This window comes from Seriola lalandi, unplaced genomic scaffold (genome assembly GCF_002814215.2).
Source record: "Seriola lalandi dorsalis isolate HSWRI2012SDOR001 ecotype SW California unplaced genomic scaffold, Sedor1 jcf7180002054694, whole genome shotgun sequence".
NCBI lineage: Eukaryota > Metazoa > Chordata > Actinopteri > Carangiformes > Carangidae > Seriola > Seriola lalandi.
In genome coordinates, this window is record NW_019525247.1 from 1,661,177 (window position 1) to 1,678,542 (window position 17,366).

General features: G+C 41.6%; 1 protein-coding gene across 2 annotated transcripts in view; it reads right to left on the minus strand.

Annotated features, from left to right (window-relative positions):
* ank2b (ankyrin 2b, neuronal) overlaps positions 1-17,366 on the minus strand; it is a 193,464-nt gene that overhangs the window by 132,657 nt on the left and 43,441 nt on the right. Inside the window, exon 1 of one of the 2 annotated variants that reach the window (XM_087178656.1) lies at positions 6,048-6,415. The exons of the other annotated variant lie outside the window; for it this stretch is intronic. Coding sequence (XP_087034782.1) covers positions 6,048-6,134 — 87 coding nt within the window. The 5' untranslated portion in view covers positions 6,135-6,415. Of the gene's footprint in view, positions 1-6,047; positions 6,416-17,366 lie in introns of those variants that run through there. 2 annotated transcript variants of the gene reach the window in all.

Sequence of the window (17,366 nt, forward strand, 5' to 3'; positions counted from 1 at the left end):
CTCAATGCGCATACCCCAAAAGAGGCTGCTTTTGTCTCCGCTCGACAAGCTCCAACCTTTGTCAATGGGACACGGTCACAACCATGAAAATGACAGAAACAATAGTTACAACGGCTGGAAGTCAAGCTAGCTTTAGAGACAATACCCTACTGCCACCACAAGAGGGCAGTAAATCATATAATGAATGCACACAGGCATCAGATCTTTTATGGTAGTGGTTCTCAAAGTGGGGTCTGGGAACCCCTGGAGGTCTCCAACAAAGAGGACAATCATTTATTTTAACTATAATTCCATCGATGAGTAATAAAATAACAGATTGTATGACTCTTTTGTTCATAGGTTTCTGTAATAAAACATCTAAAATCAAATATCTTACCGCTGCTTTATGGGACAGAACAATTGTTCTGAGATCAGATGTAAGGAGAGATATCGCTTCCACTCCAGTGTTTTTCTAATTGATTGGTTGGTTTAAGAGAAATCTCCAGAAAACACTTTGAAGTGGCCCTTCATTTTAGATTTCTTTGAACTTAACCAAACCTTAATAACAGTATTTGCAGATAAGAAAAAAAAAAATATGAAGCATTTTTGTAATGGTTATTTTGGCTGTTTTGGAAGGCACTGACAAAATACCTGTTCTGTTATTTGGGTAGGAGGACTGGCTGAAATTTTAGCTTGATGTTGAAGTTAGATGAAAGTTAAGAAGATCACCAGAACCATTACAATTCCTATTCTCAAGGAATACCTGCAGAAAAGTTCAGAAATTTGGCCAGGGCATTAGTTTTATTAAAATGTTTCTGAGGAGAAAATAGCTGCAAGATGAAAGGTCAGGGGATCAGAATCAGCATTTGTACACAAGATTTCATGAGGATCTAATTTCCCATGAAAGAGTTTCAGGGACTTATTTAAAAATTAGCCCATTCTGGTGGGTGGATGGTCTACTGCACAGGAAATTAGCATTAATCAGCTCAGTGATCAGATGAGTCATGAGCCATGTATAGCCTTGCATCTGAGGGGACTCAGAAGGGACTCTGGAGAAAACTTGACAGAGTATATAAAATTAGGTTAGATACAATATAAGAGTATTTTACCATCACGTTTGAGAAGTCAGAATGAATTAGTGACACTGTATATGTGGATTAAGATTCTCTAAAGACTAATTGTCCAAATCTTACAGATATATACTTTTAGTAGCTAATGATCCCACCCGGGGAAAAGACAACCAATACTTAATACTTATCTGTTATCACAGCAAATGTGTAGAAGCACAGTAGAGGCACCTACTTCCAAGGTGCATGGAAAAGGGAAAAAGTCTAAACAGTCAAAACTCCAGCAGTTGCCACTAAGTTTTAGATCAAATCACATCTGAACATCAAACATCAAGAAAAATACACATATACAATCAACATAGAGAATCAAAAAAAATCTAAAATAGCAAGAATAAATGTTTTGAGACGAGGTTCGAAAGAGTGGATGGGTGGGGCAGATCTGATTGACATGTGCAGACTATTCCACAGCGTGGAGACCATGATTGAGAGAGCACCATCACCTCTGCAGTGAAACGTAATGTGAGGGACGGCCAGGAAGCTGATGTCCAACGATCTAAAGGCAGCATGTAGATGGCGAAGAGAATGGGGCCGAAGACAGAGCCTTGAGGGACTAGTCCTATACCAATTTTTTTACTTTCAGTGGCAACATTTTCTAGCATCCAAATTCAATGTCAACATTATTAAGAATTAAATGCCATTATACTCAACGTCAACCTTTTTGACATCCACATATTGTTGTTTTCTCCAATGATACTGCGTGCAACATTGGTGCAACCATATGTGTACAGCTCCCGGAGTCACCGGAACGACGCTCCACTACTTTGTTTCTCCAGATGAAATAAAATAACAACAGTTCAAATAATCGGGTTGCTATTTATACAGTTATAAGTTTTAAGTGCATGAAGCTGTAATCATTACTAAAGAGTCGTTGTTGTCATATTGACATTTAAGGTGTATTGACTGATTTCCAAATGTCAATTACACACCAAGTAACAGTCAAGAAAACATTCCAACTTAAAAGTTGCCTGAAGCTGCCGGTAGCCTCTGAGCTGCTCAGCAAATGAAATCCTTAATTAGTAAAGATGAAAAGCAGAAAATATCTTTTCATTCACCATTCACTTGACCTTGTAACATTCATCACAATTTTTAATAAAAGCTGCCACTAAATCAGGTGTGTTAGCCGCAACAATCCCCAAAAAACCCGGTGAAATCCTGGAGGGACTGATATACATCATGAAATCACTTTATCAAATTGACTGGATGTAAAAACATCCTACATGGAAGGTAACCATTAGATTGAAGCAAATCTAATGTACACTTTTCATTCCTTGATAACTGTGGCTCAGCTTAAAAGCTAATAAATGAGACGAGCTGAGGCAGCAAATCCTGATGGTTCGCTGATATTTGACAGAACTAGTGCAGTTTCTGCTGTCACAGGGGCTGATTGCTTGGCTTCTGTTAATCCAGCTTCATCCAAACAACTCCACACTTGGGTCCTGAGCAGCACCCCCTGCAGTGTGGTCAGTCAGTTTTATTTGTCATTGCTGGAGTTGGCTGGTCGGCTTTGTTCCGAATTCCACGTAGAATTCCACCTTTCTTAAAACCCTGGCATGTGTGCGGTCTGTAAATTGTTGTTGTGCTGCACTTCCCTCTTTGCTTAGTTTCGCCTTTTCTTCACGTCAAGTAACAGCAATGTTTGTTTGGGGCTTTCTCGAGAACGACTCATCCAAAACACCTCACAGTCGTCACTGCACTTACTTGGGTCCTGAACATTACACCAGCAAAGTTTGAAGTCGATGGGATGAGCGGTTGTCCAGACAGACAGACGGACAGAAAGACTGAGATTCCTCCTTTCATAGTTCGATATGTTTGTGTCTCTCCGGTAGAAAATCAGCTGAGTCACAGAAACACACAGACTCTGCATCCACTGAAACAAAACACCAACCTGTCTTTTAAAGACTGTCCTCACCCTGCAGGACAGAACGCCACAAACCTGAAACCTTCCTGTGCTCATCAGAAAACGAAACCTGCATCTTCATCATGGCCTGAGTCTTCCTCACCTTGAAACAAACCATACAATGTACAAGCGTAGTGTGCGTGGCTACAGTAGGGCTATGCTTCAAACCCCCCTTTGGATCAGTGTGGGGGGAGAGTTTTAATTGAGCCGGTGGCAGATTAAAGTACTTAGGGCTTTCATGAAAGAGCCAAGAACACACAGTATTAAACTGAGGCTTTCTGACGGCTAAAAACATCAACTCAAGTGTGTTTGTGTCCAAATATAAAGGATTGCAAAAGCAGACACAAGCACAACACCTCACCATCAGTCAATGCCCCCGCACACAGCAAAGATCAGCTTCCATAGGTCACAAGAAGGGTGTGTAAATGCGTGCGTGTGTGTGTGTGTGTGTTAGTGTGTGTGTGACTGTGTGGTTGTGAGCGCTCCAGTGTGCCTATCTAAGCATGGGGGGAGGGAGCAAATCAATAATTCATCCATTGATTCTGAATTCCCCCCCTGCTGCCAAATGCTTTGCTTCTGCTTCCACCAACAATTTACTTTTGTAGATTCAGCGTTACTGACACCTGACGTCTTTTCTTCTTTAGCTTCTCGTTGCACCACAGAACAGTGTGAAAGGTACTGTGACATCTGTTTAGTCTTGTACTAAACTCACAAGAGTTGGACATAGTGGCGAGTTGCCACTGAGCTCCAGCATCTACTTCCAGCAGAGGTAGTTGCTTATCAATGACATTTTTGACGGACTGACCAATCACAGTAGAGGAGGCACTTACGTTTCCAGCTGTAAAGCCAGTTTAAACACATTTGAACCAGGGACTGATGATGCTATTTTTCTCACAGTCTCACATCTTTGGTTGCAGAAATATTGCTGCTGGACATATGCATCCATCCAGCTTCTCTCGCTCAGCCAAGAGCTTGAAAACACTGAATCATCCAACATTGTTCATGAAAAAGAAACAAGACCTTTAAATGAGCAAACTTGGCTACCAATAACACCCACTTCATTTCTCCATTGTTGGCAGAAAAGGAGGGAAAACTCATAGTATGACAAGGGAACGCATTGAGTAAATTTATGTGTGTGTGTTATTTATATATTATGACACTTTATTACTGGTGTTGGCTACACAAGCAACTAGCTACCATTAGCATATTTTACCCAACACCAGGGAGGGTGCTCATTAAAGAAGCCCAGCAGACACGCCCTAAGGCAGCAGGCATTCTGGTCCATGAATGGAGGTGTGGCTACATCCTAATTGCTGTGGTGTTTTGTTTTCTGTTATTCTGTCTTTAGTTTTTTTGGGGGTTTTTGGGGGGGTGGGGGTGCAGGGTAGGGGGGGTAAGTGGTCTCCAGAGTTTGTTCATGAAAGGATTTGGTGTTTATTAAGTGAACTAATTACAGTATGTGATGGTGAAATAGTAGAAGGAGCAATGTCACTGAAATTCTCACACACATACATGTGGAACAAAGTTCAGGAAAAGGAAGCGCAAGGCAGCATGGCTTGAAGACTGATACTGAGCAGAAAAGAAAATGCACAAAACACATACACACTTATGTCTAAATGAGCACAGGTACATTTTACACGAATGCATAAGTATGACGGTCAACATGCACAGGCACGATAAACTACTTCCATGTAGCAGTGACGTCAAGAAGCCAAACCGCTCCCCTTCAAGTCAAAAGGTCAAAGTTGGTTTGTAACCGTGACCATGTTCTTAACAATGGAGTTTTTATTATGTAAACCTATAACAAAACTGCAACCATATAAAGGTGTCAGGTCAGAAAACATTTTGGAAAGCATTATCAATCTTAGGTTGGACGACTTGTTTGGGGAGTAAAGGAAGAAAAGCAATTTGTTGTCGTTTTGGCATTTTAGTGTCGACAGTGAAAACTACACGACATGGTCTGAATGACACCATGAAAAGACAAGAAAATCCATTTGGTGCTGCTTTTATGTATTTCTAATAATCTAATCTACTGTCAAAATTTTTGTAAAGTACATTTGGTCCAAATTAGTTGTCTTTGAAATGTGCTATAAAAATTGAAATGACTAAATTATTCTAGTGAGACCAATACCAATAATAATTTCTGAGCCAGGTGTTGACAAGTTAAATAAACGATACATGTGGCAATTGGTGATTATTTTGACATTTAATTATTTGCATGAGTAATTTTTCGAGCAAAAATGCTTTTTAAATCTGTGCATTTGCCACAAAATTTTCATAGTGATTTTCACTATTTTCAGAGATTTTATGAACCAAACAATAAATAGAGAACATGATCCCAAGCTGCAGCCCTGGATAAAACGCACATTATTAAATTAATAAATGACAATAATAAAAATAATTATTTAATTCTAAGCTCACAATAATTCTTCATTTCCACGTCTTTATGAAGGCAAAAAATCTGAAAGCTGACACAGAGGATGATGGGTGTGTGTGTGCTATTAAAACCAAACAATAACCAGCATTAAGCAGTCATGGATGACACATTGTACGAGGGTAACAGGATAAGGAAAATCTTCTCATAGCTGATTTCTGTGTGTAACGACGTCCATGAGAAGAACACAAAGAGCAGAGCGGAGCAGGGACCCACCCTGACAGCATGTGAGAGGAGCCTCCTCCTACTACTCACCACCTTGTTCACAACAACAACAACACACTGACAGATAGAGAACAAGAGAGGGAGAAGACAGGCGGCAGAATGGATGTGAGGGAGCGGTGGAGGAGTAATCCATCAGGGGAGGAATAAAGGTGGAATCAGCAGAGCTGGAGAGTTCCCACTGGGAAACAGCTTTTCTCCAGGGGGTGAAGGGAATAAGCTTTAACACGACCTCAACAATACTCACAACAATAACACTCTTTTTTCCTTTTTCTAGCCAGAAAGAAGAAAAATAAATCAAACACTCTCATCCTTCACTATTCTCCACCTACTCTGCCCCAGCTCTCCTCACTCTCTGTACCATGTGGCTCTCCATCTATTCATTTACCTTCTTGGGTCTCTTTCTCCTCTGTCCCAGCCCATTGAGGCGATCGCTGGGGTCCAGCCTGTAGTGGGAGTGGTTGTCCTCACTCATTCTCTTCCCCAAAACAACCACTTTTCACTCCTGTTTATTCCTCTTCCTCTTCTTCTTCTTCTTTTTCTTCTTCTTGTCTTCTCTCGCCACTCGTCTCGTCTGTTTCCTCCTCCTCAGTGAAACGAAGCGAGCTGACCTCTCTCCTCTCTGGTCCCCAGTCTCTGAGTGTGCGAGCCAGGCGGAGGGGGGAGTGGTCGGGAAGGGAGAGGAGAGAAGAGAGTGGGGAGGGAGGAGGGAGCACAATGGTGTTGCTATGGCAGCAGCTGCCACCAGTGTTTATCTGGAAGCCTCGCTGGCGAACCAAAATAGTCGCCACACGCGCATGAACACACACACGCACACGCACACGCACACACACACACACACACACACGCACACACACACACAGAGCAGCCTTATGTGTGTGTTTTTTCTTCTTCTTTTAAGGAACAAGTAGAACCCAGAGCTAGAGATGAAAGGTGTCAGATATGACAGTGATGACACACAAATTAAAAACAATAAAAATATGAATGTAACTGTAGTAAAATACATCATGAGACAGGCAAATTTAATATCTTTGGGTCTTTGAGCAACACAACACCGTTGATTATGTGTGATTATGTTTTTCTTTTTGTTGCTCCCAGTTACACTTCATAGACTGATCAGTCATCTGTTTACTGAGCAAAGACGGACTAATTCATTGATAATAACATTGCTGTTAGTGCCAGGTTACTGGTGTAAGTGTTTACACTCTGGTAACACACACTCATGGTGACTACACAGCCAACAATCTGTTACTGTCAAAGTCATTTCCAGTAACTTTTAACAACAAAGCTGCTTGTATTCATAGTGTCTTAGGTATATTGTATATTAATGATTTTGTAGAGTCTAATTAAACTGTACAATGCATGGCCTTATTTCCCACATTTTTTTTCTTTTGCCGTTTCACATAGTTTGCCCTGCTGCTGAGTCCGACTCTCATTTCACTGCTTCACTTACTTCTTATTATAAAAAAAACATGAAACATAAAGTACAAAAATGGAACTATAAGCCCCCAAATATTGTACATCGTGATATTTGGACTGCACAGTATCAAGATATAAAACTCTGGATATCACCCAAGCCTCCTTCATGACTGTGTGTGGTGTCCACAGTTTGGAGCACGGCTACGCCGAAGGCTGACCTGAGCTGCTCGGATTTTTGTGGCCACAGCCAATCGCAGCGGACCGCCGCTTCAACTAAAAGATGGACAAACAACAAATGACTTGTGTTTCCGACTTTCCAGAACCCAACAATAACAAACTGGCTTCATATCAAAACCTGACAAAGAAGATATTCACTTGCCACATTCCCACAATTTTCAAAAAATTTTTCTGTGAAAAAAAAAGTTCTAAGAAATGTGGGAACATAGGGCTGACCCCAGGAAGACATCTAGAATATTTCCATTTAACCGTCTTAGGTCTGAGGGTTTTTTCTCAATTTCTACATTATTTCTTTAGGTACTTGCATATAAAACAATATCCAAGTGTTTTATATCTCAATTTTCAGGACAAACTGCCTTTTTGACCCTGCAAAGAGATAAATTGGCCCAAATGCTGAAGCACAGTTTTCCCTTGTGAAGACACAACTTGACTGATGTGGATGAATTGTTTTGGTGCTTGAAATTGGTTTACCAAACTCTTACATTCATAAAAATAGTGGAACGTGAGCAAAATAGAAGATAGATGTATAATAAAGGCCTAAAATGAATCATGTTGTCTGTTACTCTATTTTAACCAAATTTTAGAGGCGTGCTTTTAGGCCTCGAGCTCGGCATATGAGCCATGTTTTTAGATTAGATTAACTTTATTAATGTATGCTGTATTATTGCAAAGATATTAATGGAAACATCCGTCAACCTCACGGTTAATGGAACCTGACTGCCAATCTTGGATTTGCATATTTTAATATTTCAAACTATGTAAGAAACACAGACCTTCACTAATGTTATTTTATGTGAAAGAAGAATATTATTAAGGCTGCAACAATTTTCATTATCAATTAATTAGATTTTTTTAAAAATAACTGCTTAATCATTTAGTCATTTAGTCATGAACTGTTTCAGTCTTCTAGTGCTCAACGCGACATTTGCAAACAGAGATTCAGCTCACAATGATATAAAACAAACACAAGCAGAGAATATTCACATTTAAGAAGCAGGAACCAGGAAATGTTTGGCAATTTGGTTAAAAATTAAAATGACAAATGACTTAATTGAATTGAATGAGATTGGACCGATCATCCTTTTACACTGTACATTCATAGAGGATCAAAAGTTAGAGCCTGCAGCACAAACAAAGTAAGTCTCCTCTCGTGAGTCTGGCAGCACGATAACTGGATTTAAATGACTGTCGAGATGTGGTGTGACAAAGCTCCATGTTTCTTTACTCAACTGTGAAAGCGAAGCCGGTTCAGGTTCCTCCTCTGCGGATTCAGTCTGTAAACTTCCACCCAGTGAGGATTACACAGCCAGACACACACACACAGCAAATCCACTCCACCTTGTCAGTCTTTGTTGTCTGAAGGCAGCCAGGTCTTAAATCCATGTGTACCCACACACCCCTCCCTCACACACACACACACACACACACCACACACACACATACACGTTATGAGTTCCTTTGAAAAAGCATTGATTGTCTGTATCTTAATGATTGCCCCTGGCTATGGGCTCCCGGTCACAGCAGGTTGGAGCAGCCTCCCATTAATGACTGAAAAACGGAGTCTTCTCCATCACCGACTCGTCTTCTGCTCACACACACACACACACACACACCGAAAATGAGAAATGTTAAAAATGAGACAGAGCCTGTGGATATTATGGTTAATAGATTTCTGTTTCTCTCCCTCATGGACCGCTTCACACTGCATCAGTCACACACACACACACACATATACGTTAACTATGGTAACACCTGCTCCTGTCAGCTGCTCTGACAGCTCCTGGTGTGTGTGAGGCAGTGAGGTGAGTTCAGGTGACTGTACGGGACGGACGGACAGACTACAGCCATGATTTTATGTGTACTGAGGTCACGAGTCCAAGTCCCCCAGTGCACATCCACCCCCACGAAAAAATCTTAGTAGACACAAGAAGCTGATAATAAGCAAAGTAATAATAACAAAATATTTTTTTCAGTTTGTCAATGGCGTATTTATAACGTATATAATTTGGTGTTGGTTTTTGGTTGGTCTAAATTAGTCACATTTAAAAAAAGTTAGTTTAGAAATACTAGAATGTGCCTATAAAATAACCTTTTTTTTTATTGTACAATGTAAATCCCCCTTGATTGCTAAACTCTCCAAATTCCAGAGGAAGACATGACCACTGTGTTCAGTACGATGGTGCTGGAGCTACAGCCCTGCCAGCTGTGTACAGCGCCATCTAAATGTGATCCCACAGAAAAACACACTGTTTTTGTCTGTTCATCCAACAGTTTGGTTCAGGGCCTGTATCTTGGTATCTACGTTTGATCTTATAACAGCTGTTGTGTTTATAATACAAGAGGTTATAATACGTCCTCTGAGCAGCTACGTCTTCAGGGCAATGTTAATTGGAGCTAGCTGGTTAGCATGCTAACAAATCTCTTCCCCTCTGGAGACAGCTCCTGGTAAAAAAACAGAATGAAGTTTGATGTCGAACTCGCTACGAATACCTCCTTCAGAAGTAGTTCGCCATTTGCACGTTATAATTTATTTCCAATCTGCTACTCTATCACTTCACAGTTCGTCACACTCAAATACAACTGGTAGAAAACCAGTGTGATTTCAATATTGTGTTCTGGTTGTTATTAGTGATTGTTGGCAAATAAACTGATTAGCATGGAAAAAATGTATATTAAAATTATATTAAATTGGTATTAGAATCCCCCTGCCACCACCACCACTTCACACAGACTACCCTTTTCCTTTTTCTGTTGCTGAAGCATTTTAATCAGAATTTCAATAATAGACTTCTTCCAAAGGAGAGAAAATTAATTTTATAAATGATACTGAGATCATACTTCTTTTTTTTCTTTTTCATGGACCTCTTACTGGCACCACTCTTGCAAATGCCAGAGGGCACACCTGTGTGATGGCACCTGCCTGCAGCAAGGAGGGAAGGATGGCGACAGGAGCAGATGGAAGAGAGGAACAGGAGGAAGAGGGGGACGAGGAGAAAGAATGTTATATGTGTGTGTGTGTGTGTGTGTGTGTGTATGCGTGCATGTGCGTGTGTGTGTGTTGGGGGTTCAGTCGCATCATATCTACCCTTCTGACCAGACCAGACTGGACCAGAGCAGGGACCTAACAAGATAGAAATACCATCATTATCATCAAACACAGGCAGATATGTTAATTGTACACCTTATTAGTCCAACACCATCTGTTGCATATTTCTGACCTGATATATCCACAGCGGGAAACATTCAGACAGGGTGTGACACGTCTCTATGGCGGCACACTGTACACTAAAGATCACACTGTAGAAAAAAATCTTTTTCTACACATCAAGTCTGTTCTTTGTTCAGCAGTCAGTAGTTGATAAAAAAAAAGTCACTTTAAGGACCCCATTGACATGGGCCCTTTAACTTCCTGGAAAGCTGCTACTTCCTGGAAAACACTGCCTGTCAGCAGTTACCTAATGCTGCACTTAATGTAACCAAAAATGCAGATTGATAAAGTCATCAATATTTAAAAACTCCCTTGACCGAATGTCCACTGGTTTTACAGTTAGGATTAATAACTCGTCATGGTTTTTCAGGAATTACATCACATTATTGAAGTAATGAAAACAATACATGGGACCTTTAACTATAAATCCAAACACTACAGCTGCAATAATCCACTTTACAGAAGTACTTCAAAAGAACTTCTCATCTAGCCTTGCAATACTGGACTGCAATGTCTGTTATGTATATAGAAAAATCTTAGTCTTGCACATTATAAATCATGTAGTACAGTAGATGTTTGTTGCTGTAAGTGTAGCCTCCTAAGATGTACGCTCCTGCTCCAAATCAATAGCCCCGGAAGATACAAGAACTTTAATTGGATTACAATCATTTCCATAGAGAGATGAATGGAGCTGACCATGAGCGAAAAGAGCTGATCACCTAAATCATTATTAAAGAAGAGAAAATGTCTTGTTTTTAAAAGACAAATAATTTCTCTTAATCTTAATTCAGGTTTGTGTGGCTGAAGACCTAAAGTTTGACCTCAGTGTAGTGTTAGAGGGAAGGTGACTTTCATTACGATACTGCATCTTGTGAACAAATCACAATTGTGTATCTCTTGACTGTCAGAAAGCCAAAGGGCTTGTGTAATAAGGAGAAGAAGGGAACCCAGGGTGGGTTGGGACATGAGGAGGAGCCTGGACATCAGGGAGAAACTCAGAGATTAAGTGCTGCCCATTCACAGTGAGAGGAGTCAGTTGATGTAGTTTGGGCATCTGATTCGGATTTTCTGGTCATGCCCAACCAAGCATCAACCTCTCAGACTGAAACATGAAGCCAACACTGAAGCGCTGAAAGCTGCAGTTCCTCTAACGACCACTAGAGTCTGGCTCCAACAGTGAGTCAGTCCCCATAGACTCCCATGTTAAAATATCCAACTTTACAGCAGAAAATAAACATGTTTACAGCCTGATACAAAAACAGTTTTGGTCTCTAAAGCTAATTTCCTCCTTCATGACAACTGTTTCTATGACTCACCTGTTTACATTTTATTAAGGCTTAAAGTTATGGAGAATTGAGGGCGTGGCCTCTTGGAGTGACAGGTGGGCGAGCGCATGCTTGCACCAAAGTCTCAGCTCTACACACACACCCATCCTCTTTGTCCATTTTTGGATTAGCTGGGAGTTAGGGGCAGAATCAGAAATTGCCAAGATGGCGCTGGTAGAGCAGCTCACTCTGAGCTTCAAAACCGTTCAGAAACCTGTGGGTGACGTCACAGATACTACATCCAACTTTACTTACAGTCTATGTCTCCACCTAGGAAGAGACACTCAGGTACACCAAGAACATGCTTCTGAGATTATATTTCAGATTTGGACTGAGAACAATCCCCCAGGAAGTGCTAGACTTAACTTACTTGTTGCCATGCAACCTACAGTTGACTGTAAAAGCAGTATAAAAAAAACTGGTGCTAAGGTGGAATGACAGATGATTGTGTATGAAACATTTGACCTAATGGTGGTGCTAGGCCTGAGGTCAAGCAGTTATTAAAAAAAACAAAGTCAAAGCGCTCCAGCAGGCATGTAGATGATGAGATACTTCAGACTATAAAACAGAGAACAAGGGGTAGAGCGTTCCTCTTGCTGGTCGAGCAGATTCGTCTCTTAATCCTCAATCAAAGCAAACATCTAAAAAAAAACTCATGACGCCATGACAACTGACAGACTATACACAGTGTGTATTCACTTCTTGGACATTTATGTGCAATTCTGTGAACACCACAGAACAATTTGAACAGGATTTTATTGCAAACGCAGCTTCAGAACACTCATTAAACTTTTACAACAGCAATATGGTTGTGGATGCAGAGCAATTATTTTCTAATGAGGCACTGTCAGCAATTATCCTCCCCCCTGGCTGATGTTTGCCAACAGAAAAAGATACTCTGAGCAGGATACCAACAGCACACATGACACTTCCTATCAGTTCAAAGAACACAGTCAGCTTCTAATCTTCTTTTTTTAAAGCCGTATAGTTGTTGTATTACTTTCCTTTATAAATGAAGCTGTCTTCCAGTGTTAGCTGAAGTGGCTGTTTGTCCTTTACTGTGGGCGATGATGTTCCATTCAATGCAGGTAGACGGCCACACAAATACTGTACACACAGTTTAAGAGAATACATTTTAATTGAACACTTAAACTGTTACACAGACGGATCAAATATTAAGAATATTCAAACAGAAATACAACAGAATTGGTAGTTTGATCAAATACTCTCCAACAAAGTGTGTTTCTATTGTTTTTCTGACAAGCATGCCAAACACAGGTGGCAGGAGGGCGATGTCGTTAAGGCCTCGGTGTGATTCAAACAACTTGTCCATACTATCTGACCACATCTTAAGACAAACCTCCTCCTCACTGCCCCCTACCTGATCCCAAAGCAGCCAAATGAGCCACTCACCAACAGGAAGTGTTGGTGTTGGTGAGTGGTCCTCATCGGCTATCTGTGGTTGTTAGCAGGCACAGATGTGTTCGCAGAACCCAGCGCAAAAAGAGTGAAAAAGACACACACACAACATACAACAAGGTGTAACAGTGTGTAAAGAGTGTAATCACTGGGAAGTTACACACACGCATTGACTGGCTATGTAAAGGCTGAGACCCTGCTTAACCAAGCAAGTGTGTGTGTGTGTGTGTGTGTGTGTGTGTGTGTGTGTGTGTGTGTGTGTGTGTGTGTGCGCGTGTGTGTGCCTGGGAACTGTGAACAAAAGCCGAAACAAGGGAGTTCTCTGTTCTCCTCCTATTAAATTAAAACACAAAGAAGAAAGTGAGATTCTTCACTTTATGACCTGAAGGAGAAAAAGTCTTTTCAAACTGTTTCCCAGACCAACTCTGAACACACACACACACACACACACACACACACACACACACACACACAGACAGGCCTCAGTGACACTGACCTGGCCTGACACCACTTCCATTAGAATGCCCGGCTGTGATGTGTTGGAGGGAAAAAATGGCATTACAAACACACACACACACACACACACACACACACACACACACACACACACACACACACACAAACACACACACACACAGACAACAAGACAAAAGGAACTCCCACATTCCACAGTTTCACTGAATGCCTCATATCCCACACACACACACACATACACACACACACACACACACACACACACACACACACACATACACACACACATTAAGGCTTCCCCATGCAATCAAAGTGATTTAGCAGCACACGGCTCAGAGTCCTAAGAAGTGACTTTGAGAGATGCTATTGTGGACGTGTCTGTCACACTTTAACAAGAGCGGGAGACAAATCTAAAGCGACGGGCAGGAAGAAAGAAGAGCGGAGAGACCGATACATAGAAGACAAAAAAAATCAAATGGAGAAAATGTGTTTTTCTTTTATTAATATCATCAGTGAAACAGGATTTAGTCATATTTTAGCCTGTATCTCTGCACCGGGGCGAAGCCGATGAGAACAAATCAGTTGTGTGTCTAAGCTTGTGTTCCTCTCTTTCGGTAACACAGGATTCTTAGAGAACAGAGGGATTAACTTTCAGGAAAGACCATGATTATGCACAAATGTGGATTACCCAAAGGGCGAGCGTACCAAATGGCTTCAGGCCTCAAACCATAAAGGGCCTTGATAATCCACTGTTTCACACAGTCTCACCAGGAGTTACACTTATCAGCAAATTTAAGTCTAATACCGAGTGTTAATGCAGGACGTAGCATAGAGTATATGTAGCATGAAAAGTGAAGAAATAAACTTCAAGTGTGAAAAGTAAAAAAGAAAAATCTGAGGGTGTGGAGTTAGAAAGAAGAGCTCAAGAAGACCATCATCTCTGCTGCAGGCTACAGGCTACGTTAGCCGCTACTAGCATAGCATACCCAAACCGTGGAACTGTCCAGTTGCATTTTGCATTCTGACCCCAGGGACACCCCCAGGGTCACTTCAACCATGGATCTGCATGTAAGCAGAGGGATTTGTAATTGGGGTATTTGATTTGAGGCTTTGTGATGTCACAGAGAAGCACTCGAGAAACAGTTCATGGCTCAGTTTTGTAATCCACCACCGTTAAAGTTGGAATGAAGAAACCCCCACAGTTAAGTTGTCGGCCGCACCATCAGCCTGTTGGTGGGTTCATTATGAGCAGGCAAGCCTCATGAAGATCCCCCTGCTCTTTATCTTAAAGCCCAACCTGCTCTTTGTGTCCCCACCCTTTGTACCCCTCAGTGAGCCACGTGCCCTGTCAGCTGGCTGGCTGCCTGGTGGGGGTGTGTATGTGTGTGTGTGTGTGTGTGTGTGTGGAGAGGTGGGGGGGGGCATCTGGCTGAGCACCAGGCTGAATATTTCATGAGAGGTGGAGAAGTGGGGAGGGTGGATGGGGTATCAAGGGATGGGTGAATGGGGGGGGGGGGACTGTATATCTGGTTTGTGGTGCACTTCATGAAGATTTCTGTCTCTGCATTTGTATCTCCCAACATCCCAGAGTCTAATCCTCCACAGGCTGCAGAGCCCACTGAGGCCCACTCCTCCAGACTGGATGGAGCCGTTTGAGCCTCACGGGTCCTGAGGTGAGCGCCTGATGACTTCTGCCTTCTCCGCAAAAACTCTTCTACATGAAGTGAGCAGCAGCAGTGACGGGTTCACTGTGAATAAATCCTTTAATACAGACAGTTAAATGTTATGGACAACATCTTTAAAATTTAAAGCTGCATTAGCTGCCTGAAGGATGGTCATGTCAGTTGGTCAATTGTTTGGTTACGAAGATATTTCAAATATTCATCGTCCTTCGAGGATGAATCATCCTCTTAACCTTTAATCTGCTATAGTGCAGACAAAATTTCCATTTGTCTAAGATTCCATTTACATGATTTCAACCTGATAACATTTACACCTCTAAAAAAACAAACAAAAAAAAAAGACAGAAGAAGAATAGAGGACGATGGCAGTCATCTGTGAAGCTGCGTTCTTGTGTTTGCAGCCGTGTGAAGTCGATATCTCAGGAACACCTTTCGAGAATCTCTTCAAATTTGGCACAAACTTTCACTTGAACTCAAAGATTAACTGATTAGATTTTAGTGGTCAAAGGTCAAAGGTCAAGGTCACCGTGACCTCACCAAACATGTTTTTGGCCCTAACTCAAGAATTCATTCACTAGTTATGACACAATTTAACTCGAATGTCAATAAGGATAAAATTAAGTGATGACATTCATTGGACACGGTCTACGAAGGCGTGGCCTCCCAAGAGCACTTAGACCACGAAGGCCTAAGTTATTGAAAAGTTATTCATCACTGGTGTCCAGTGAATCTTGGGATTGGTTGGGCCACGAAGGATCCACCCCGTTGGAAGGACGCATTTCTCGGCTGCATTTGAGGAATCCCTGTAAATGGGAACGCCTTGTCGCACCGCAGTGACGGAAACAGTCTTCACATGCAGCCTTTTTGCTGTCATGGCTACAACTTTGTGTTTGACCAGAATCAGCTCAAATGGCCAAACGTGTGAACACATACGAGGGCAAACATGGATGTTGGCGGAGGCATAAAGCCGCGAGGGGGGAGTTAAGTAACTGTACAGTGTTTTGGGCTCAATCAACAGGTTAGTCTTTGTACCTGTGTAAATACTGTAGTAGGATACAGTACACCGTGACACTGTCACTGCAGGGTGTAATGAGGCTACTGGCAGCTGCTGATGACCTGAACAGGACAGTGGCTAAAAAAAGCAGTGATGAGCGATTGATTGTGCTAACAGGCTGATCCATAGCGTGATGATGTTTCATCTGATCTGGTCTGTGATCCTGCCAACGAGGCAGCTGTGACTGATGACGCAGGCTCAGATCAGCCGTCTATTGATCCCTCTCTGAAAAAATGAAGGAGACGCTGATGATGATACCCATCTGTAATCCAGCTTCAAACAGACGATCGAGAGGGATGCAGATCAGGACACTGCACAGACAGTGAGTTCAACACTGTCAGTCTGAGATGATACAGTGTGTGCTTCACAGTTTGCTCCTGTGTGACTTCACTGCAGTAGAAATGAGCTGATATATATATATATATATATATTATAACAGATGTTAAACTTTACACTCCACAAGCATATTGTTCTGTTTACAACAGCTAGTGGGCGAACTTTCACTTCAATAATCAATTATAGATGTAAAGCATTTGGTTTGACCTGCATCTTTTCAAATGGAGAGGTTTTTATACAGACATGAACACAATCCAACACTGTTGGCCTGAATGTTTCTGACTAATTAAATATATAATTAATCGTGTGAGATGAAGTGACGTTAAATGTGTCAGAAGCATCATCGTCGAATCTGGCTTCAGTTCACTACTTCACCATCTGTGTGACATGCAGTTTAAGTTCATTGGCGACTCTAAATTTCCTGTAGGTGTGAATGTGAGTGTGAATGGTTGTTTATCTGTGTCCAGGGTGTCTCGCCCTCGCCCAACTTATTCATCACTGGTGTCCGATGAATCTCGTGTTCGACCAGAATCAGCTTAAATGGCCAAACATG